The 25,404-nt window shown below is 37.2% G+C and overlaps 1 protein-coding gene across 2 annotated transcripts in view; it reads left to right on the forward strand.

Moving 5' to 3' along the window:
• The window catches only part of FNDC3A (fibronectin type III domain containing 3A), a 164,101-nt gene extending 147,382 nt beyond the window's left edge, over positions 1-16,719 (forward strand). For both annotated transcript variants that reach the window (XM_021689460.2, XM_044913555.1), the window contains 7 exons: positions 1,983-2,096; positions 2,810-2,959; positions 3,061-3,344; positions 3,443-3,655; positions 6,113-6,279; positions 7,484-7,611; positions 14,820-16,719. In XM_021689460.2, coding sequence (XP_021545135.2) covers positions 1,983-2,096; positions 2,810-2,959; positions 3,061-3,344; positions 3,443-3,655; positions 6,113-6,279; positions 7,484-7,611; positions 14,820-15,134 — 1,371 coding nt within the window. In that variant the 3' untranslated portion in view covers positions 15,135-16,719. The remainder of the gene's footprint in view (positions 1-1,982; positions 2,097-2,809; positions 2,960-3,060; positions 3,345-3,442; positions 3,656-6,112; positions 6,280-7,483; positions 7,612-14,819) is intronic.
• Positions 16,720-25,404: the final 8,685 nt, after the last annotated feature.

The raw sequence follows: 25,404 nt of genomic DNA on the forward strand, positions 1-25,404 counted from the left end.
AGTGTATACGATAACTTAATTGTTCTAGAATCTCAATATTTTCAAGCCCCACTTATAATTTGTGACACTCTGGGCTTCAGCTGGGCTGAAGTTTGCCTTTCAGGTGGTGCTAGTAGGTTTTACTTAGTAAGTTTGAGTAGAAATAAGACTATAAGATGAAATACTTAGACTAATCAAGTTTTTTTAAGACTGGTTATATGCAGCATTTACTTTCAGTTGGCTACTAATTGTAATTCGTTATTTCCTAAGGAAAAAAACTTATTATTTTAAGCCTTTCTGGCTTTATGAGACTTTTTAAAAAGTATCATCTGTGGGGGCGCCTGGGTGGCTCAGTCGTTAAGCATCTGCCTTTGGCTCAGGTCATGATCCCAGGGTCCTGGGATCAAGCCCCGCATCAGGCTCCCCACTCAGCGGGAAGCCTGCTTCTCCCTCTCCCACTCCCTCTGCTTGTGTTCCCTCTCTCACTGTGTCTCTCTTTGTCAAAAAATAGATAAAATCTTTTAAAAAAAACTAAAAAGTATTATCTATGTATCTGTACAAGTCCATAAAATAGACAAAATAGGTGGTATCTCCATTTTACAGCTGAGGAGGCTAGGGCTCAGAAAAGCTAAATATCTTGCCCACAGTCACACAAGTAAGAAGTGACAGAGATAAGCTACAGACTCAGGGCTGTCAGACTCCAGAGCCAAAGCCCTTTCCACTCAACCAGGACATATCTCATCTCTGCATTAAAGCAGGTTCTCTAAGGACAAAGCAGTAGTTTCTTGCCTCAATTGAGTAACATTCTGTTTCCTTATTCTATAATTACAGTTTCACAAAATTATACTGACAAGTCTCTCCTCTCCCATTATTTCATATTTTAGTGAACCGTACTATATTTTAGTCCCATTCTCCAACTGAGTTCAGTATCTGTATCTGTAAACTTATTTTGAAATTTCTTATGTCAATACTTTGTTGGCATTTCTAACATAAGTCATTGTTTCCTGTCTGAAGTCATTATCTTGTCAGCCTCACAAGGCTTCAGTACACTGGGATAGCATCTTTATTTTTTTTTTTAAGATTTTTTATTTTATTTATTTATTTGAGAGAGAGGGTGAGAGAGCACAAGAGGGGATAGGGTCAGAGGGAAAAGCAGACTCCCCGCCGAGCAGGGGGCCCGATGTGGGACTCGATCCCGGGATGACAGGATCATGACCTGAGCCAAAGGCAGTTTCCCAACCAACTCAGCCACCCAGGCACCCTGGGATAGCATCTTTAATACTAGTGTTCTTAATTTGTATTTTCAGGATTCTGATCGTTTGTCAAAATCATCTTAAGTAAATATTTGGTTTCTGCATTTCCAGAGAATATACATTTTAGACTCTTTTTAAAACCATTCTAAATTTTGGGGCACCTGGGTAGTTCAGTTGGTTAAGCATCTGCCTTCAGCTCAGGTCATGATCCTGGGATTGAGTCCCGCATCAGGCTCCCTGCTCAGCAGAGAGCCTGCTTCCTCCTCTCCCTCTGCTGTTCCCCCTCCTGTGCTCAGTCATGCACACACGCACGCTCTCTCTCAAATAAATAAATAAAATCTTAAAAAAAAAAAAAAGTTACTCTAAATTTTAAGATATAGTTTATGCTACCATTTCCCATACCTCCCATACCTTTAGTTGTCTTCACTCCTTATATAATTTCTTCTGACTTACTCCACATACCTAATTCCCTAATACCCTGCCCTTCTTACAGGAACAGTTCATGAAGGAAAAAGGTGCAGGAGAAGAAAACACAGTAAATAATTAAAACTTAAAAATAACCCACAGTGACTTCCATGACCATTAAATCTTTTTACTTTCTGTGAATGATTTTAGAATTATATCATGACCAGTTAGTCTTGAAGAAGAGTGATAATACACTTATTTATTATGTGAATTTATGAATATTTATGGAGAGCTGTGCAATCAGTGGGTGAAAAATGAAAATACTGGCTATATTTGTTTTTCTAGTTTGGACCATTTTCAGAAAAATGTGATATTACTACAGCCCCTGGACCACCAGATCAATGCAAGCCTCCTCAAGTTACATGCAGATCTGCAACTTGCGCACAAGTAAATTGGGAGGTATTGTAATTCCCATTGACTTACTTTAAATGATTAGAATAGTTCATATAAAATAATAAAGATACTCTTCATTTCACTTCCTAAATTATGCAAACAGTAAGTCCTAGTGAAATTCATGTGGTAAAAAGTGAATTTTTTTCTCTTCAAAGCATTTAAGTAAGGTATATTTGCATCACAAGTGTTTAGTTTCTTGTTCATGATGTGCTTTGTATTTTTTTCAAAGGCTTTGTCTCATTACTGAGATATTTAGCCCCTGGTGAGTTTAATGTTCAGAATAAACATTCGTAGAAATCAGTATAATACTATTTCTCTTATATTTATTATCTCCTCTGTGTTTATTGTGTATAGTAATAATCAGTAATGATAATTACATTTTCAGTTTCCTTTGAAATTTAACAAAGAAAATGTCCTTACATGATTTAACATTTATATTACTTAACAGAATTATTTTGAAGTATATTTACCTCAAAATTCTCTTTCTGAAGTGATTCAGTCATATTTTTATTGAAAACAAAGTATTTTTTGACCAATCTTACATTCAGGTGACCTTAATGAATAAAAATATAATATTGAACAGTTTTAATTCTACTTAAACATTTTAAAGAAATTCAAAAGCAGTTCAGTTTTTGATATGCTCAGGTAAAGAAAGATTTTGCCCAAAAACCATTTATCAGTGTCAAGACTGAAGACCTTTTCCCTTTCTTAATTTAAAGGTCCCATTGAGTAATGGAACTGATGTCACTGAATATCGATTGGAGTGGGGAGGCGTGGAAGGAAGTATGCAGATGTGTTACTGTGGGCCTGGTCTCAGTTATGAATTAAAAGGACTTTCACCAGCAACTACCTATTATTGCAGAGTCCAGGTAAAGGTGGTCAGGGCCTTGCTACTCTAGCCAGAGTTTTGTGTTCTATGAGCATTTTGTTGGTCATGTTTTTGTTAACTTATGGGCTCTGTTAATTGTAGGCTCTGAGTATTGTGGGCGCAGGTCCTTTCAGTGAAGTAGTAGCCTGTGTGACCCCACCATCAGTTCCTGCTATTGTGACTTGTCTTCAAGAACTAAATGATGATGAGATAGAAAATCCCCTTTATTCACCTTCTACATGCCTTGCAATAACCTGGGAAAAGCCTTGTGACCATGGTTCGGAAATCCTTGCCTACAGCATAGACTTGGGAGATAAACAGCCCTTGGCAGTGGGAAAGGTTACAAGCTATATTATAGACAATTTGCAACCAGATACAACATACAGGTACACTCTACAAACTATGTTAATTTTTGCCTAAACCAGAGAGAAACTTTAAGTAGAATAATCATAACTGGATTTTCTTTTCTTAATGTGGCACTTAGAATACGAATTCAAGCCTTGAATAGCCTTGGAGCTGGTCCTTTCAGCCACATGATAAAATTAAAAACTAAGCCCCTCCCTCCTGATCCACCTCGTCTGGAATGTGTTGCCTTCAGCCACCAGAACCTTAAGCTGAAATGGGGAGAAGGAACCCCAAAAACACTGTCAACAGATTCTATTCAGTACCACCTTCAGATGGAGGATAAGAATGGAAGGTAGGTGTTCTTAATTGCTTCTTTATATAGTTTCTTAGATCTTAAGTATATAAATTTTAATAAACAGAAGTAAATAAGCTTTCAAAAACAAGGTTAGAATTCTGATAAGAAATAATTTTAAATGTGCTATTTTCAAAACACCAGAAGATATAGTGACGATTTCCTGTTTATAACTTGTGAGTGGGATGCCAAGAGAAAAATTAAATGGGCTATTCTTTGGCTCTCTTCTCTTAACCCATTTACTCTTTTCATGCTTATAGTAAAAAAACAGTCTTTGCTACAACAAAGTTCTTCAACCCTTACTTCCAGCAGAGGCAGTTTTGTCAGTAAATGATTAATTGGCTTAAGGCCTCTGAGATCCTTGAGGGTAGGGATTATGTCTCACTTTCCTCCACACCCCTGTCACAGGGCTTGCGCGCTAAGTAAAATACAGTTCAGTTCCTCACTGTCAGATCTTGGTTAGTCTCTGATTATTAGCCAGTCCCCTTGCTATTCAGGTTCTTGTCTTTGCTGCCATCTTTTACATTTTCATTACATCCATGCCATGTATTATCCCACTAAATCATTTTTAATTATAAATCAAAATATGTGTAATATAAATTATTCAAATGCAAATCTGAGGCTGTTTATTGACATTATATCCCATGTAAACAATGCCATATACCCTCCACAGGTGTTACTCTTCTAACATTTTAAGAATCCGAATTTTACTTTTCTACTTTTCATTCAGCTTGTACGAAACAATTTGTATATCTCATGGATTCAGAATGCTAGTAGCAGTTTTCCCCAAGGTTTTCCGACTTTGTTTTTTGTGTTGTGTTTGCATCTTAGCCAATTATTCAATAATGGAATATTCATGGTACTTGTACATAAGTATTCTCAGAAATACACATTTATAATAACATATGGAATTAAACATACTGTATCACCGGTAAAAGCATTATGCAGAACAAACAATATTGATCATTTTCTGAAATCTGTGCCTTTATGAGTATTAGGCTTTATTTTTGGCAGAATTTTATGTTCACTTTGTAAAGCCTTATCTCTAGAAGGAGGTTCTTTGCCTTGCTACAGGTTTTTGGTATAGCCATTTATCTTTAATACATGTTATCATTGAGTGAATTAATTCTGTAAGTTATTTTCATCCCCTTTGTAGCATTTACATTTGGGGTAATGCAAGAAGGTTTACTGGAAATGGGTCTAATTCATGTTTGATTGAAATGTAATAGAATAAAGATTCCATTTAATATAGATTATATTAGTAGGCTAGAACATTAAGTTTAATTAATATTTAGCTATCATCTAGAGAATTGTAAGGTACTGGCTGTGGAAAATAAAGAAATTAAAACTTTCTATGATATTGTAAGTTTACTGTCTAAATTTAATAAATCAGTGTAATAATACCTTTAGTTATACTCTTTCCCTTTGATTTTTCACAACTGTTTTCATTTGCTGTGGGATAGTGTCTGAATGCTATTTCAGGTCTTTGCTGACTGCAGATTTTGTCATTGTTCAGCTTTTTCAATAGTGGTTGAAACTCTTTTGTTCCCTATCCTTTAAAAAAAAAAAATGGGGAGATTAAAAAGGCAAGGCTTATTTAATTACTGCTTCTTGGAAATATTGTTACTTCAGGTCATTAACTATTTTTTTCATTTTTAACCTTAGTACAGTTTTCAGACTATTAGAACTATGTGAGCATTCATTCCATTACTCATTCCCCAATTTCCAAAAAATTTAAAATAGCCAATCAAAAGTATTGGGGAACTTTGAACTAACTTATGTGATATCAAACTTTCATCGAACAGTTCAGGTGGATAATTTATGGCAAATTACACATTCTTTCATACTGCTGTGTAAATCTCTAGAAGACATCACCAAATCAGCTAAAATTATGCCTGGAAATTGAGGGTTCTCTTTTTTTTATATAATAAATTGTATGCCTAAGACGCTGATGAAAATTATGGTATTCTGAGTATCTTTAAAAATGTATGGAGTGGAGGGGGATGGGAGAGATGGGGTGGCCGGGTGATGGACATTGGGGCAGGGTATGTGCTATGGTGAGCACCGTGAATTGTTTAAGTCTGATGAATCACAGACCTCTACCCCTGAAACAAATACATTACATGTTAATAAAAAAAAAATGTATGGACATTAAATGATAGCAATCAGAAACAAAGCTGTACCAGAAGCCTGAAAAGTTACTATGATTGGACATAAAATTTAGCAATAATTTTTCAGGAAGCCATGTCAAATTAGGAAATTTACCAATCCTGTGATTTTCATCATCTGATGAAAAAAATAAAGACTTATTTGGAGTGACAAAGCATTCCTGGCATTAAATTCTAAGAGTAACTTATATTTCTAAATAATGTCCCAACTGTACTTTTTTAATAGTTTTTAAATATTTTTCATAAAGTAGTCAAGGTTTATTTTTAATAAGGATCATTTCCATTTTAGGTTTGTATCCTTATACAGAGGTCCATGTCATACATACAAAGTACAAAGACTTAATGAGTCAACATCCTATAAATTCTGTATTCAAGCTTGTAATGAATCAGGGGAAGGTCCTCTTTCCCAAGAATATATTTTTACTACTCCAAAATCTGTCCCAGCTGCCTTGAAAGGTAAGTTATACATCCTTAAGTTATTTTCTTTAATAATAAATTTTAAATGCATCTTCACAAATAGCTTTATGTGCTGTTATTACAATTTATCATCCAGTATGTGTCCAACATTTAAGTTATAAAAAAGAAATTATATAGACAAGCCCACCTATTGAGAGTTTCACTCAATAATAAAAGCTGTTTTATCTAGCACATTGATACTCAGACAAGTACTGGATTTTGTCACTAACCTTTTTAATAATCTAACATAAAAATACTAAATTGAATAGATGATGCTGGTTTTCTTATAGGGTCATTTGCTGTTTCTGCTATTGTTACTTAAAGAAAAAAAATCACAAACTTGAATTGTTTTGAGTTGTTAATATTTCATTCATTTGGATTTCAGGGAGAACGCTGGGTTGCCTGTTAAGGAAAACATAAATACATTCTTAGTTAACTTGAATTTTTTAATCAAATTTGTATACACATTCACACATTTCTATATACAAATATCTTTAAAATTAATTTTAGAGGGGTTCTTATTTTAAAATGACCCTGGCAAGGATTGCACTTTGTATATTTAGCCAAAATCACTAACATTCCTCATACTGAGGACAAATCACAGAGACTTCTAGTACAATGTCCTGGATCGTGTACTTGAATGTGTCATTTGTTAAGCAGATCCACAGTTAGCAGGACTGTTCTTGAATATCTTTCTAATAATGTTGATGGAGTTTTACTGAGTCCTTTTTCTGTTCTGTCATCCAGTTTAATGTTTCTTAGCCTTATGAATATTGCTGATTTTAATCCTTTGTTCCCTACCATTGAGTGAAGCAGTTTTATATCAAGCAACGAGGGGTATTTTTCAACTTATTTTTCAATTTAGGAGATTTCTTAAATTACAAATTTTCATATTCTAGGTATGCTCTTAGAAGCACCATTAATGTTTTAGAACTGACATAACCCCCCTACTGGCTTTTTAACTCAATGAAAACAGTGCTTACCTTGACAGATCTTTTAGTCTATCTGGCCACTGTAGCACCTATAGATTATATGGCCTGGAGATAATAAGAGTGAACCATTAACCATGTCTCTCCAAATTTCAAAAATTCAGGTATATAACTGAGTTTTAAAGGTTTGTTGATTTTGATTAAAACAAGTTGTGTGTGATGTGCCAAGTTAAAAATCAAGTAGAGCAGATTTTATTGGTATTTGTTCTCTACAGCCCCCAAAATAGAGAAAATAAATGATCACATTTGTGAAATTACATGGGAATGTTTACAGCCAATGAAAGGTGATCCAGTTATTTACAGTCTTCAAGTTATGTTGGGAAAAGATTCAGAATTTAAACAGGTATGTACAAAGATGTAATTCTGTGGATACTTATTTTTATCTTTCTCATTTTTATGTACTTGCAATGCAAGATTTGACTATCTTTATATTCCTAATTCAAAAACATTTATTTAGTACTTACCGTGTTCCAAAGATTAGTAACTACACAGTATCTCAGGATTCAAAATCTTTTAAGTACGAACTATATATTTAACAGATTATTCATTCATTTGACAAGAATTTATTAAACTATGTGCTAGGCACTCAGGATATATAACACTGAACAAAAAGTTCTTGCCTCTATGGCACTTATATTCAGTAGAAAAAGACACTAAAAGCAAATACATTTGTATATCATATGATAGTGATAAGTATAAGTGGAGAATAAATAAAACTGGGTAAAAAGGATAGGCAGTCTTGGGAGGAGAGACAGCTAGTGCTATTTCATACAGGGCAGTCAGGTAACAATAGAGACCCAAAGGAGGTGAATATGGGGAGAACAGTGTTCCAGGAAGAGGAAGTAGTAGGTACAGAGGCCCTGAGGTAGGAGCATGAGTGTTAAATTTAATGAACAACAAGGAGGCCAATATGGGGTTATGTGAGCAATGGGAAAAATAGTAGATAAAGTCAAGTAGTTAATGGTAAAGAGGATCTATGAGTGGTATGAAGGTCATGTAGGGCATTATAGGCCACACTGTGACTTTTTTACTCCACGTAAAATGAGAAACCAGTAGCGGATTTTGACCAGAGTAGTCACAAGATCAGACACAAGGTCATTTTGGCTAGAATGGGACACAGGTAGAAGCAGAGAACATTAAGGAGGCTTTCACAATAACAGTAATGATCATAATTATAATGTAGTGTTGTAAATATGATAATAGTCCTTATGGAAGCCTAGCAGAAGTGTCACCTACCTGGCTGAAGAATTTCAGAGATGGCTTTCTGGTGGAGGGTGAATAGCAGTGAGATCAAGTGGGGAGCTACCAGTGTTCACTGAATCTTTTATAAAGTTGTTTTTATGCAACTCAGAAGCCTAATTTCTATAAGCATTTCATCTGATTCTCCCTTTTTTCTGTCAGCCTTCTTGATTTTGAATGCTTTTAAGCTGGGTTGTTTTCATTTGTGCATCTTGTATTTTCTTTTCCCACTAGGAGCTCAGTCATTCACCTGTTTTATTTCAGTCTCATGCTATTATAGCTATTAATAATAGATTTTTCAATGTAGATATAATTTTTTCTTTCAAGTTTTGTTAAGTATGGAAGTGTTATTTCTTTTTCTTTTTTTTCTTTTTTTTTTTTAAGATTTTATTTATTTGTCAGAGAGCACAAGCAGGGGGAGCGGCAGGCAGAGGGAGAAGCAGGCTCCCTGCCGAGCAAGGAGCCCGATGTGGAACTTGATCCCAGGACCCTGGGATCATGACCTGAGCCAAAGGCAAATACTTAACCAACTGAGCCACCCAGGCGTCCCTGGAAGTGTTATTTCTTAAGTGAAATTACAAAAGGCTCCAAAGAGTCAGATTAAATTTGGCATGTGATTGTTTTTCTTTATTAAGCCATTTGCAAATTGACATGATAATCAGATTTGAATATAATTTACAGATAAGCAGGTTTCCTTCCAAGGAGGAAGCAAAATTAATATTAAAAAAAATGTAATTGCATTACATGTTTAAAGGAAATAGGGGCCCCACATTTGAGTAGTGTATGAATTTTAATAAACATATCACTACATGAAACAGCAATGCTAATTCTGATTTATAAAACCTAAACGCTAAATTAACCCTGTCATCACTTTCACTTACTTAAGATTGTAAGCATGCCGTAAAACTTAAAATACTAATTTCCTTAGAACCTCGTAGTATATTTGCTCATCTAAATCTCTTAAATGTTTATAATTTTACAATTTATTGGCAAGTTATACTCCAAAAGTTTGAAGGTTGTTTTTTTAAGCGTTCAGTTTCATTCATGGAATTTAATATTTTACTTAAGATTTATTTAATACTCAGCACACATGTATTAAATACCATGTATAAAGAATTATGGGGGGGCTACAATATTAATAGGTTACTGTTCTGATTTCAAAAAGTTGTTCAGAATTTAACAAGCAGAAATTTTATAATCGTGACATTTTATATAGCCAAACAAAAGATCATAAAAAGATAAAACTGTACTTTATAAAAAAGAATGATTTATTCCAGCTGGACTTTGGAATGTTTTCTAAAAGGAGTGCCATTTAAGTGAGGGCTGGAGGAGGGGGACATGGTGGCACTGGTGAGCTGAGAAGGAGCCAGGAACTCTGAAGTGTGACTGGAGTAAGACTCAAGAATGAAGTGTGTAGTTAAGGAAGCCAGGTCCTGTAGGTCTGTATTCCATAGCAGTAGGAATGGCTGATGTTTTTAAGAAGGGATTATTACTTATATGTTGGTGGTTGAGTTTCTAAACTAGCCTATAAAAACCTGTCTAACCTATAATGTTGCTGGGATTAGGGATCTGGAAACAAATTCCCCTGGCAGCAACAAGTACTCATGACCCTGGGCCAAACTTAGAGGGACATAGAAGGGAAAAGTAGAAACAAATGGATTTCTTTGTATTCTTCCTTTCTTCATCCCTTTTTGATCAGCTTTGAGAAAACTCTTAGCTGCCTTCTCACTGCCCCGTGCCCCGTTCTGTAGCACGTCACCTAAAATTGCCTGCATTCTCTAAAATCACACTCTCCCTCTGACTCTTGCCTCCCTGTCTGACACATCGTAGCTCCCATATACAAAGTATAGCTGACCTTATTGGCATTAGGAGAAAGACTAATTTGCATGGGAAAATTCATACCAAAGGTAAGTGTCTTCTGGTTCTGTAATCCCCTCGGGGAAGTGTATACATTTTTAAAAGCAAGTGCTTTTTTACCAAAATGGCATTTCAAGTAGTATAACAAGGTAAAATAAAAATATTGGGGGACAGTAAAGTCATTTTCAAAGCTGATCCCATCTGGGAGTCTGTACCTAAGGCACTTCTGTGTCACAGCTCATTATGTTGCAAGTACCATAAAAACCAACTCAGACTAGCACAATTAAGTGTAAATCCTCTTAGGGAGAAGCCTGAAGGTAGGCAGGCTTCAGGAGGCTTGATTCAGAAGCTCAGTGAAGTCATCAGGGGCATGGTTTTTCTCAACAGTCTTCAGTGACTGCCCTTAGCTGTGACGAACTTACTTTCACTCATTCACATTCAGGGAAGACAAAGCACTTAGATTGCAGAGCCATCCCTGAACCAATGACTATTTCAGGATTTGGAGGCCTCCTCTGCAGTTAATAATGAGGCAAGCTTCTCCAAGTACAAGGATTGGGTAAGGGAGAGTTTGATACCCCATCAAAAATCAGTACTGTTGGCAGTGTCAGAGAATGGGTACTAGGACAGTGGCTTGGTGGATTCTATACAACTTTTTTTTTTTCTTAAAACTTCTGAACTTAGATTCCCAAAAGCAGTGCCCCTCTGAGTGGCCTGCAGACCTAGTGAACCTGAATGTCTAAGAACAGGACCCATGATTGTTTTCTTTTCTTTTTTTTAAATTCTAAGTGGTGCTTATGCACAGTAAACCTAAGAACTGCTCTAAAATTCCAAGTTCACTTATAACTCCCTCAACAATAATAGAGGAGAGGAATGGTATAGACAAGAGCCATGTGGCTAGTTGTCTACATTCCGTTGTTTTCAGGGTTTTTTACCGTTCTCTTCATGTATTGATCACTACGAAGTAAGTATTTGCAATAATATATCCATAAATTACAGAAGGATGATATATGACCATATGTGCCATATTATATACATATATATGACCATATGTGCCATATTATATATATTATATTATGACAAGATAATGCCTTTTATCATATGTCATAATGAATAATTACTTTTAAATGTAATCAAATGCAAAATAAACCTTAAAAAAGCTACAAACAAGTCTGCACATAACATACTGTTAAAATCATTCTTATACTAACTGCTGTAAATAATATATATAGTGCATATTACTCAGTGTAAAATCAGATTGTGGATGTGAAACATGCAGAAAGTAGAAATAGTTAAACAGAATTTGTTCCTTTGTAATGACAACTTCAAAAGTGGTTATCTTTGATAGTAAACATGTTCACTTATCCTTGAAAGATAAAAAAGGACTATTTTGCATTTTTGTATGAGTACTTGGTAAATTAATCTAGCCAACCAAATAGGTTTCTAGAATGTGTGGATATGGAGAGAGATAAACAGGTAAGATACTGGTTTCATTTTTATTGGCCCCTGTTCTATAGTTGTTATTTCTTCATGCTATGACATATTCACAAAGCTAAAATAAGGACAAGGCGCCTGGGTGGCTCAGTTGGTTAAGCGTCTGCCTTCTGCTCAGGTCATGATCCCAGGGTACTGGGATTGAGTTCCACATGGGGCTCCCTGCTCAGCGGGAAGCCTGCTTCTCCCTCTCCCTCTGCCCCTCCCCCCTGCTTGTGCTCTCTTTCTCTCTCTCTCTCATAAATACAATCTTTAAAAAAAAACTAAAAGACAAATACCAATTTATAAAAATCTAAACTTTCTTTAAAAGTTTTCCTATAAAATTCTGTTGCAGCTGGTGTACTATTTCAGAGTTCTTTAGCCAGCTATACATGCACAAACTTCACAAGCTTAAGTTTAGTCTGCATTTCTCCATTAAGATGAAAAATTAAAAAAAAAAAAAAATTAAAAAAAAAAATGAAAACCGTACTCTCTCTTATCTGCCATTTTCTTAATTGTAAATCTGCATTAATTGATATTTGCCATACTCTGCCTATAAATGGATAGTTGATAGCAAATATAAAGAGCTGTTTTTTCATTTTGTTTTAATTATATGTAATTTATCTAAGTAATCTGTGAGCAATAGCTACAAGCCAAAAAATTATGAATTTATTAGAGTTTTACTTGCCTTTTTCTGTTTACTAAGATCGCAACAATTTTATCTTGTCAGTATGAAATGGAGGAGTGGAAATGGTGTTATTTCTCAGTCTCAGACTTAACCACCTTATCTCAAGCTTGAGGCTTATTTTGAATAGCTTCACTTGGCTATATGAACATTTCTATAAATATGCTTTAGCAAGTTTATCTGTCTTCTTCAGTCCTATATCTACAATTATCTAAGATGTCTCCCTGTTTAGATATCCTTCTAACATCTGAAACATAAAACTGAAAACTTGACCTCATTATCTTCCCTCCCAAACTCTCCTCTCCAAACTCTTCACTTCATCAGTGTCATAAATACTAACATCTTTTTGGTCCCCAAGCTTTGAACTCTTGAAAGAATTTTTTTTTTGCCTGCCTACTCAACTAAAAATCATTTCTAGAAATGATACATAAAAACTATGCCAAAGCCTCATAGCCTTGTGCTTTTATACAGCAGGAGCCCCTATCGTGCCCAACTCCCTCAATCCCTCATTCAGCTTTATGATCAGGATTCCTTAAACACTGTTGTAAATATCACACACCTAAAGTGGCCCCAGTGGAATTAGACCTAAATTTCCAACTAGTGTTATGAACATATTCCTACTCTCTGTCAGATCTCGTCACCTATCACCCTCATACCATTTGTTGAGGTTACCATGCCCATTTGAAGACAAATGGAAAGTAAAGAAAATTTTAAAGACAAATACCACCTATTACATCTATATGACAAATACATATTTTTTTTATTTTTACTATTTTGGGTTCATTGTGTACTCTTTCACACTGCTTTCTAATACAGTCTTCTAATTTACTGATATCACTGCTTTTACCATGGTCCAGATGTGAACATTACTACATTCCCACTCCCTGTATTGCTTGTGTGCATCCTCAGAACTAATGCATATTTACCATTTTCTTTGTTTCATCATAAGTCTGACTTCCTTCAATAAAAGCTCCTTTATAGATTTTCAGCATCCACTGACACACATTTTGACCTATACTTAGTGTAATTCACTAATTTAGGGGTGCCTGGGTGGCTCAGTCGTTAAACGTCTGCCTTCGGCTCAGGTCATGATCCCAGAGTCCTGAGATCGAGCCTCACATTGGGCTCCCTGCTCGGCGGGAGGCCTCTTTCTCCCTCTCCCACTGCCCCTGCTTGTGTTCTCTCTCTCTCTCTGTCTCTCTCTGTCAAATAAAATCTAAAAAAATTTTTTTTAAATGCTAAAAAAAATAATTCACTAATTTAGTTGCCTTAAGTATCAGTTATATACTGGGTTCTGAAGAGACAAAGTGAGACAAAGCTCTTGACCTTGCTCCTTCAGGAGCAAACCAGTATGTAAAAATTTAGATTTACAACACAGATACAGTTGAAGCAGCTAAAATTGCTTGAAAAAGAAGGCTAGGCCAGGTTTGGGTTGATCTCACTTAGAGCCCACCAACTAGCTGGAAGAACTCAATTGAGCAGTCACTACGAGCCTTAGTTTTCTCATTTATAGAATGAGGGGAGGGACTCATTAACAGAAATCATAGCTTCCATATATTGAATACTCGCCATGTGCTGGACACTGTGTTAACTCCTTTAACAAGTATTAGTTTATTTCACTCTCATAATTACCATACAACATAACTATTCTCATTGTACTAAGATAACATGAAGTGTGAACGGCAGAGCGGTGCTTGGACCAGGAGTGACCAGTCCCAATACATTTCCTCTTAATCACTAGCACTCTTGAAAATCCATGGAATTCCATTCTTGTTATTTTCTTTCTAAGGGATGGGCAGAGGAGTTGGGTTTTAAGATCCAACTCTGTGATTCTAAGTGGTTTCTTTAAAGTTTATAAAATAATTTGCCATAGACAACTGTAGAAAGCTCCCCTTATTCATTCATTGTTTCAGCAGATGTTTGAAATTGTACAGAAACCAGTTTTACAAAGATTTATATATAATGAAGAAGCATGATTAGACGTAGTTTCTCTTTTCATGGAATGGTTTCACAAAAGTTTGACTTTACATTTGAGAAAACCAAGGAAATGCCTGTGGGCTGATTTTGCTTGTTCTGTGAGGATAGATCTCACATCCTCACTTTTCCACTTTCTCCTGCCCTTATACAGCAGATAAGCTCTTTAATGTAAAGGTAGGTATTTTTAAAATGCCATTTAAAAGACAAAAGCAGTGGCACTCACGAGCTTCCATGTCAAAAATAATTCTAAAACTAGCCAGTTGTAAAACAGATTTTCTGCCTATCCTTCATACATAATTCTTTTTCCACTATCTTATTAACAGATTTACAAGGGTCCTGACTCTTCATTCCGGTATTCAAGCCTTCAGCTGAACTGTGAATATCGTTTCCGTGTGTGTGCCATTCGCCAGTGCCAAGACCCTGTCGGGCATCAGGACCTGGTAGGTCCCTACAGCACAACAGTGCTCTTCATCTCTCAGAGGACTGACCCACCAGCCAGCACTAACAGAGACACTGTGGAAAGCACAAGGACCCGGCGGGCACTGAGTGACGAGCAGTGTGCTGCCGTCATCCTCGTGCTGTTTGCTTTCTTTTCCATTTTGATTGCCTTTATCATTCAGTACTTTGTAATCAAGTGAAAATATAACTTTATTTTTAATACTGTATTACATTTTATTTTGTCATGTACTAAAATTATTTCTGTATTGCTTTTACAAAAACAGTGGCATTTAGCACTGGCATTGAGACTATAATACATCATTTTTGCCATTTTCAATGCTTATATCGTTAGGTAGAGGCTGCACCTTATTAGAATGCAAGCCACAGAAATAGCAATTTTTGGTTTTTTGTTTGGTTGGGACTTTTTTCTTTCCTTTTCTTTCTTTTTTTTTTTTTTTATATGCCTTCTTGTAAAACAAACTTTCTAAGAGGCAACAATATATAATTGATATTTTGACCAGTCAGCATGAGTGTAACAGTGACAACCTGATCTGTTTGTTCTAAAGATATTACCTAGTGAAAAATTCAGAATGATTAAAATTTACACTAACATGCTATAAAAAAAAAAATGTTAAAGTCTGATGCTGTGAAAGCAATCTAGTGCTATATTTCTACCTCCTCATTTGTCTTAATTATTTGGTAAATGGGATTATGATGAATAACTGGAGGGGCTTAGCAGACAAAAACTGGATGAAAGAATATGCATGAAAAAAGAAACTTCTTATTTGATAAATGTGGAGTTCTTCATTACAAGTATATATTCATGAATTTACAGATAAATCATTTAAAGAAAGCACAGACAGTTTACTTGGCCTAAAAATATTTTAATGTTTACTCAAAAAGCACCTCTTCAGGTCTTGAGAACATGGAAAAGAATAGAGGGCTTTATACTTTTTAAAAGTAATCATACTCAGCTCTGAATTTCAAACCTATTTAATTTGGTTTTTATGAGCCTCTGAACTATATGTATGTGTATGAGGACATGCATATACATATATGGCATATATATAAACTATACATATCAAGTGTAGAAATATACACACACACACACACACACTCACTCCATCTATCTGGAATAGCCTAATTTTGAAGAACTCCCATAAGTTTTGCTGCTTCTCCCATAACTACTGCCATCACCATCAGAATTCATAATCAAACCTAACCTTTTTGTTTGGGGCACCAAATCTGAAGACAAAATTAATTTGCACCAGTAAACTTCAAGCTGCTTTCTTTCTTGAAAAACTAATGTTTAATGTAATGTCTGTCTGGATACTGTTCCAAATTGTTGATTGCATGTGGTTAATGTTGCATTAGAGCACTTTGCAATTGCATAATTCATTAATGTTTTGTGAGCTTGCATTTGTGAGTTATTGGATGATCAGATTGAATTTTGTCAAGTATCACATTGTACATCTTGCATAGATGTCGATGACTGCCAGTAATAATACAGTTTGTAATGAAACTATCTAAAATTCTTGTTTTATCACATCTGTTGTTATCTGTAAAACACTTGTAACTAGCCTTTTTAATTTATTATTTGAATTTTAGGATAGTGAATCACTAATTTTTAGTTGCTGAGGTTAGCATTTTAGTGATTACTAAGCACTTCTGTCAGTCTTTGAAAAAAGGACATATGTTTTGTGCTTTGAAGATCTCTGAAGAATTTCTCTTATATTAGAATGGGCATGTATTTTAATTGTTTTATGTCAAATGATCTGTGCTGTAGAAAAAACATTAACCTTTGTTCAAAAAAGAAACGGATAAACTTGGCCTTTCCAAGTGGTAAGAATGATCTGTCACTATAATATACTGTATGTTTACATTTTATTTAAATTTAATCTCATGTATAGGCTAACTTTCCCCCCAAAACAACAGTGATTGCGATTATTTTCTAGAAACTTCTTAAAAGTGCCACATTTGGCAGTACAAATGAGTTTGAGTGTAATAGCCCAGAGATTTCTATATAGTTGAATGTCTAAAATGGTAAAATATGCCACTGTGGCGGTTACAGTGGCTTATGTTTTTCATAGTAACTCAAATGAACTCCTATTTTTGATAGTAAATGTCATTTAATAGTGTGCTTGCCATTTGAGCCTCACTGCAAAATCAGTGCAGAGGAGAAAACAATTTTTAATGTAATCTTGATTTTACCTCATATACTGTACATTCCAAAAACTCTAAACTTTTTAAAGATTATACACTACCAAACATATCACCTTAAAATTGTATAAGGTTGAACTTCATACAAATGAAAAAATATAATCTCATAAAAATACATAACTATGTAGCAAAAGTATCTTTAAAATCCATGGAAAATAAAAGTTGTATCATTCTTTTTTGAGATATGTTTATTGTATTCCTATACACTCATTATTTGCTGCCTCTTTTAGAGAATGAAATGTTAAGGTCTCCCTTCTTGCAGTGGGTTTACAATAGTTTTTTTTATCAGTATTCAAATCTTCAGTGTGAGAGGACCCATATTCAAGAAGGTAATATCCAGTAGATTAAAGAATGAAGTAAGTTTTATCCTAGGGACTTGATTTTATGCAGTTCTCTAGACATCTTGCTTCTTTTACATGTATAAAGAATAAGGATGGCTCTGAGGTAAAGTTCTCATTGGAAAGGAAATCTGACCTTCATACCGTTCCTGCATTCTTCTATTTCCTAGTTAGTACCTTCTTTTTCCCAGCTTTCAGGGACCTAGAACCTTCCTATTACTGGCACTGCTATCTGCCCCCATGTCTGCCCTCCACCAGGAAGTTCAGCATGTCCACCTACAATACCATGCCAGAAAGTTCAGCCCATGCCTGAAAATTCTCACGTACCACAAAATTCAGTGTTCCCTCTCACTTACCCCTGTTAACATTTCCATCCACAGATCTCAAAGGGGGTACATTGCCCTTTTTTTTTTAAGTTTTTTTTTAAGATTTTATTTGAGAGAGAAAGAGAGCATGAGAGGGGGGAGGGTCAAAGGGAGAAGCAGACTCCCCACTGAGCAAGGAGACTGATGCGGGACTCGATCCCGGGACTCCAGGATCATGACCTGAGCCAAAGGCAGTCGCTTAACCAACTGAGCCACCCAGGCGCCCTTTTTTTAAGTTTGTATTTAAATTCCAGTTAATGTACAGTGTAATACTAGTTTTAGGTGTACAACATAGTGATTCAACACTTCCATACATCACCTGCTGCTAATCATAACAAGTGCACTTCTTAAGCCCCATCACCTATTTAACCCATCCTCCCACCACCTCCCCTCTGGTAACCATCAGTTTGTTCTCTATAGTTGAGAGTCTGTTTCTTGGTTTGCTTCTCTTCTTTTTTTTCCCCTTTGCTTGTTTGTTTCTTAAATTCCCCATATTGAGTGAAATTGTACACTATTTGTCTTTTTCTTACTGATTCTGCTCAGCATAATCTCTAGGTCTATCCGTGTTGCAAATGGCAAGATTTCATTCTTTTTATGGCTAATATTCCATCATATATATATATTTATATTTGTTTTTCTTTCGTATTTTTTAGATAAATACCTAGTAGTGTGATTGCTGAAGTGTAGGGTAGTTCTATTTTTAACTTTGTGAGGAACCTCCATACTGTTTTCCAGAGTAGCCGCACCAGTTTGCATTCCCATCAACAGTGCAGAAGGGTTCCTTTTTCTCCACATCCTTGCCAACACCTTTTGTTGCTTGTGTTGTTGATTTTAGCCATTCTCACTTGTGTGGAGTGGTATCTCAGTGTAGCTTTGATATGCATTTCCCTGATGATCAGTGATGTTGAGCAACTTTTCATGTTTCTATTGGCCATCTATATGCCTTCTTTGGAAAAATGTCTGTTCATGTCTTCTGCCTGTTTTTTAATTGTATTATTAACTTTTTGGGTGTTGAGTTTTATAAGTTCTTTGTGTATTTTAGGTGCTCTTTATCAGATATGTCATTTGCAAATACCTTATCCCATTCGGTAAGTTGCCTTTAAGTTTTGTTGATCGTTTCCTTCTCTATGCAGAAGCTTTTTATTTTGATGTAATCCCAATAGTTTATTTTTGCTTTTGTTTCCCTTGCCTCAGGAGACATATCTAGAAAGCAGTTGCTATGAAGTTACTGCCTGTGTTCTAGGATTTTTATGGTTTCAGGTCTCACATTTAGGTCTTTAATCCATTTTGAATTTATTTTTTTGTATGGTGTAAGAAAGTGCTCCAGTTTCATTCTTTTGCATGTTACTCTCCAGTTTTCCCAACACTATGGATACATTGCTTTTTAAAATCCAGGTACAGGGACGCCTGGTTGGCTCAGTTGTTAAGTGTCTGCCTTCGGCTCAGGTCATGATCCCAGGGTCCTGGGGTTGAGCCCCGCATCGGGCTCCCTGCTCAGCGGGAAGCCTGCTTCTCCCTCTCCCACTCCCCCTGCTTGTGTTGCCTCTCTCGCTGTGTCTCTCTCTGTCAAACAAAATCTTTTAAAAAAAAATTTAAAAATCCAGGTACATCCCTAAGTGTCACAACTGTAGGTACCATAATAAAGCTTAAAATGTTAGGTTGGGGAAGAGGAGATATTTTGAATATAGGGGCATCACTTCACAGAAGCAACAAAGTATGAATCCAGCCTTGAGAAGAATATAATACTGACTCACAGTGTTGCATGTCACTTCTTTTTTCTGTAGTTTGGAAAAGAAATTTGTATGTCCTGTTTGAACTCCATGGATTGCATGATGGTCCTTACCATCATGAACATTCTCTATAGAAGGATCCCTTGTGGGTGGTGGCTTAATCAGGCAGACAGATTACAAAAGAAAATGATTCTCCAAAACCTAAAACCAGGCATACTGTAACCTAGCCACCTACCATCAATATTGGTGATGATAATTAATGCCTTATATTTTTAAAGAACTTTTTAAAAATTCTATTTTCAGGGTGCCTGGGTGGCTCAGTTGGTTGAGCGACTGCCTTCGGCTCAGGTCATGATCCTGGAGTCCCTGGATCGAGTCCCACGTCGGGCTCCCTGCTCGGCGGGGAGTCTGCTTCTCCCTCTGACCCTCCCCCTTCTCGTGTGCTCTCTCTCTCTCATTCTCTCAAATAGATAAATAAAATCTTTAAAAAAATTTTTTTAATTCTATTTTCATATATACTTTTTAAGATAGTGTATATACCCTCAATAGTATCCCTTAAATTACTCATTCATTATTCTCTCCCTGACACTCTTAAAAGGGAGAAAATACAAAAAAGAAAGTTGACAGAACTAAGATTTTAATAGTTACAGTCATCAAATCTTCCATGTACAGAGTGGAGCCTTCAAACGTTTAGATGCTATAATGACTGTTTTTCATCTTATATAAAAAAGGATACTTGCTATGGGAAATTTGCCAAGGAAAAGATCTTTGAAGCAATAGATTTTGAAGCCACGTGATTTATTCAAATCATAATGGTTTGCATCTGTTCACCACTCAATGCATGCTAGGCGTTATGTTCAGTGCTTTACCTTAGTTATATAATCCTCTGAATTGCTGTATTAAATATCAACTGAAGCATGGAGGAGTTAAGCACCTGCCAAAAGTCACATGGCTAACAAATGATGGAGCTGAGATTTGAATCCAGGTGACTGGTCTAGTGCCTCCCCACACTATCCTCTGCTGTCTCTCTCACAAATCCTGAATTCAATAAGGAAATCAAATTAATAATATTGCATTTATAATAGTATTTATTGAGTATTTTCTGCAAGCCAGGCATTGTACTAAACACTTCCCCCTATCCAAAACAATCCACAGCCCTCTAAGGATTGAACAGAAATCAGACAAGGACAATCTGATACAAGTAACAAACTAAATGAGCAGCTCTAATTTCTTTCCTCTACAGTTTCATCTTTTGATACTTTGACTTCCATTTTGAGCTTACACTCAGCCCCAGAAATAACCCTCTGTCTTAAATACTCATCCCTCCAAGGATGAAATTACCTTTATTGCCCCTTGCACGAATGAGACAAGCTAACATGTTCAAAAAGGGAATATAGCTACAATGTGGATGAACCTGGAAAACATGCTAAATGAAAGAAACCAGACACAAAAGATCACATGTTGTATGATTCTATTCATATGAATTACCTAGAATAGGTAAATCCGCAAAGACTAAAGATTAGTGGTTGCCAGGGGCTGGAGGGAGGAGGAAATGGAGAATAATTGCTTAATGGGTATGGGGTTTTATTTTGGAACTCTACAGAGGTCATGGTTGCACAACAGTGTGAACATACTAAATACCATTGAATTGTTCTCTTTAAAATGGTTAATTTTATGTAAATTTCACCTCAATTTTTTGAAAAGGGAATGTAAGATAAACCTAAAGACTAATATACAGATAGCACAGGACTAGAGAATCCTGGACATCATCAAATCAATAAACTGACCATCATCAAATCAATAAACTGATCATTAAATCCATTTTGCTAAGGACACAGACCAACTTCTCACTTCCTGATTTTCAAACTTCCCAGACCCCCTTGGATGTCCCTACTACTTTCAGTGGGTGGGCTGAATTTTTTATGGATGTCCATGATAATTATTAAATGATTTGGCCTGCCCAGGCCAAAGTTATCAGCTCTGACACTCTTCATTATTTCTAGGATGATTCAGTGGTCTTAGAGAAAATACGTTTTGCAGTTACACACTTCACCGATGACAACTGCTGTGCAGTAAGAATGTCCATATATAGGGGCACCTGGGTGGCTCAGTCGTTAAGCATCTGCCTTCAGCTCAGGTCATGATCCCAGGGTTCTGGGATCGAGCCCCACATCGGGCTCCCTGCTCTGCGGGAAGCCTGCTTCTCCCTCTCCCACTCCCCCTGCTTGTGTTCCCTCTCTCACTGTGTCTCTCTCTGTCAAATAAATACATTAAAAAAAAAATCTTAAAAAATTAAAAAAAAAAAAAAAAGAATGTCCATATATAGTAGTATAAGGCCTTGTTTCTCACAGCCTATGTTCTGAAAAGTAACCTAGAAAACCACGTTTGAGGAAAATTCATGTATTGGGTGCTCCAGTAATACTAATAATTAATGTCTCTAACTTTTATACCAGCATGAAATCTAGTGTCTAATCATGCTGTGGAAAATTTGGTGTCCAGTCCCTGCGAATCTGGCTCAGAATGACCTCCAAAGGGTGAAGAGGGTAAAACTGCAAAAAGCCCCAGGAGTACACACATTTCCAGAAAGAGTGTACACAGTTTATGACAATATAGTTAAGAATTTTTTTAAAGGGACACCAAGTTTTATTTTTATTTTTTAAGATTTTATTTATTTGACGGAGACACAGCGAGAGAGGAAACACAAGCAGGGGGACTGGGAGAGGGAGAAGCAGGCTTCCCGGTGAGCAGGGAGCCCGATGCGGAGCTTGATCCCAGGACCCTGGGATCATGACCTGAGCCAAAGGCAGACACTTAAAGACTGAGCCACCCAGGTGCCCCAAAGGGACACCAAGTTTTAAAAGATACTATAAACCCACTGTAAATAAAAGAGTATGGCACTGCCATTCATTTGGAAAAATAAAAATAGAAAAACTCTGAAGAAGAGCAATGAGAGGAGACTAGCCCCACTAAATTATAATGCCTCAAAATAACTTATGAGTACTGAAAAAAAAAACCTAAAGGAACAGAACAGAAAGTCCATAGTCTCAAGAACACATAGGAATTCAGTATTTTACAAAGCTGGCACCTCAAGTCAGGGAAGTAAAAATGAGCAATTCAATAGATGATGCTGGGACAACTGGATAGCCACCTAGAAATTAAAAGTTGGATCCATATTGGGGAGCCTGGGTGGCTCAGTCATTAAGCGTCTGCCTTCGGCTCGGGTCATGATCCCAGGGTCCTGGGATGGAGCCCCGCATCGGGCTCCCCGCTCAGCGAAGAGCCTGCTTCTCCCTCCCCCACTCCCCCTGCTTGTGTTCCCTCTGTCGCTGTGTCTCTCTCTGTCAAATAAATAAATAAAATCTTTAAAAAAAAAAAAAAAAGTTGGATCCATATCACCCACACTTTACACCAGAATGAATTCCAAATGAATCAAACATTTAAATGGAAACAAACGAAATAAAAGATGTGAAAGAATTCCTATATAATCCTGGCATGGAAGTGGCCTTTCAAATCATGCCTCAAGATACAGAATCCACAAAAGGAAAGATTGATCATTTCAATGTCATATAAATAAAAACTTCTGCATAGCAATTAAAAAAAAAAGTTCAAGGAAATAGCAAACCTGGGGAAAAAATAGTTGCCATTCATATTCCAGAAAGGGCTAATCTATCTAATCTCTCTAATATAGAAAAACGTAGTAAATTCTTAAATATGTGAAGATGAAATAACCAATAACCCAATATAAAATCAGGCAAAGGATTCAAGCAGTTCAGAAATAAGGAAATACAAAGAACTCAAACATATGACAAGATGCTCAATCTTACTCATAACAAGAGGAATGCAAAGTAAAACACAAAAAACCATTTGTCACTATCATTGGCAAAACTGCAAAATTTTGGTTACACACTATATCAGTAATACGGTAGAAAAACAAGACATTGCTGGCGGAGTTTAAGCTGTACAATTCCTATGAAGGGATATTACACATTGCACATACTCTTTGATCAGGCAGGTCCACCGACAAATATTTAACCTACCCATTTAATCACCCACTTGTGACACACTGGACACTATTCATTGCAGACCTGTTTGTAACAGCAAAAGACTGGGGAAATACCTAAATGAGCAACGATGGGAAAATGATTAAATTGTACACTCAACGTAATGGAATGCTATGCAGCTATAGCAAAAAGAATACAGCAGCCTTCTGTTTACTGATCTGGAAAGAACACCAAGGCATGTTATGAAGTTAAAAAGCAAAGTGCAGAATAATGCAAGCACTCCAGTCAGGCATCCCACTCTTCGAGTCTCCTGGGTCCAGGCACCAGACAGGTGAGTGAATGAGACTTCAGGGGCTGGCCCCTAGCTGTCGAGCCACTCCCAGCTTTTGGATCTTTGCAGCTGAGGTCCCAGATAACAGGAAGCAAAGACAAGCCATTCCTGTATTCCTAACCCACAGAATTAGCACAATCAAAGGGTTGTCTTAAGCCGCCGAGTGGTCAGAAATTTTGCTATCCAGCACTAGTTACTGGAACACATGGTTTGAATTCCAAAATACAAGGTTCCTGGCCAAATACTGGTTCTCCTTCAGGGCACTCCCCACCTACCTGAGGTTGGAAGAGGCCAGATGACTTCTGGCTAATGAAAGGCAAGCAGAAAAGACACTCATCCCTCTATTCATTAGGGTTCAGCCAGGAAAACAGATGCCACACTAGATACTTAATAAGGCTCATTTAACATCGGACCTTGGGATAACAAGTGTTAGAAGGCCGTGAAAGCAAACAGGTGACACAGACGTAATAAATACCTGGGAAAAGCTGCCACTCTTTGGGCTGGAAGCCAAAGGAAGATGCTGCAAGTATCAGAACCTAGGAGGTTCGAGGAGGAGCCCCGGGAACTGGGAACCAGACCTCTGAGGAGGGGAGGCTGCCTGCCTGCTGCTGGTGGGGCTTCTGTTTGTGCCCAGAGGAGCTGGAGGCTGAAGCCAGTGCTGCTGGGAGGGCACGGGGCCCTCGCGGGATGGCGGTGAAAGGGGCACGAACAGGAAGGCGCAAGTGTCTTCTTCACTGCCCTGCCCTCCAGCACTCCTGCTGACAAGCCCAACAGGGAGTGGGTGGGCCAAGGAGATGAGTATGTGCAGAATCCCAGTAGGGGGGCTTTGGAGCCCAGAGACTTGCAGCTTGAGGCTGGTACAGTCACTTCCAGGCAGGAGCATTTAATTTTCTCTCTTCCCCTGCCTTAGAGATGAAGGGGGCACCTGCTCTTATGGAGATGTCATATGCCTAGAACAGTGAGCCACCAAATGGAGATAAGCCCCCTAGAGTGTCTCCCACACTCGAGGCAGGCTCTAGGGGAACAAGAAACAAATGTGTGAGGTGTTAGGGGGCACTGGTCTTTGGAGGCTGTTGGCTCAGGCAGCAGCCCCTGCCCTGCGCTGCCCACGCGCTGCACCTGCACACCTGGCTTGTTTGCAATGGGCCCAGCCCCAGCCACCTGCACAGACGCAAGAGGCTGGAAGGGGGGCGGGGGGGGGGGCACAGTTCTCCAGGGAGGTGAAGATGAGAGGCAAGAGTCAGCTCACCCATGCCTCAACCTGATCTGTCAGGGGTACCAGGGAGCTAACGAGAGCCCTGAGGGCATCAGAGACAACACTCGCATCACACTGAGGGCCTTGGGAAACTTGATCTAGAAACTAACATTCTGAGTGTTCTTGAAAGGCAAGTGGATTGGGCTTTCGACAGAAAGCAATGGAAAGAGAGCTAAGAGCAGGGGCACAGGTATGGGGGCCAGAAGGCATAAGAGTTGACCAAAGAAAGA

This window comes from Neomonachus schauinslandi, chromosome 3 (assembly GCF_002201575.2).
Source record: "Neomonachus schauinslandi chromosome 3, ASM220157v2, whole genome shotgun sequence".
Lineage (NCBI taxonomy): Eukaryota > Metazoa > Chordata > Mammalia > Carnivora > Phocidae > Neomonachus > Neomonachus schauinslandi.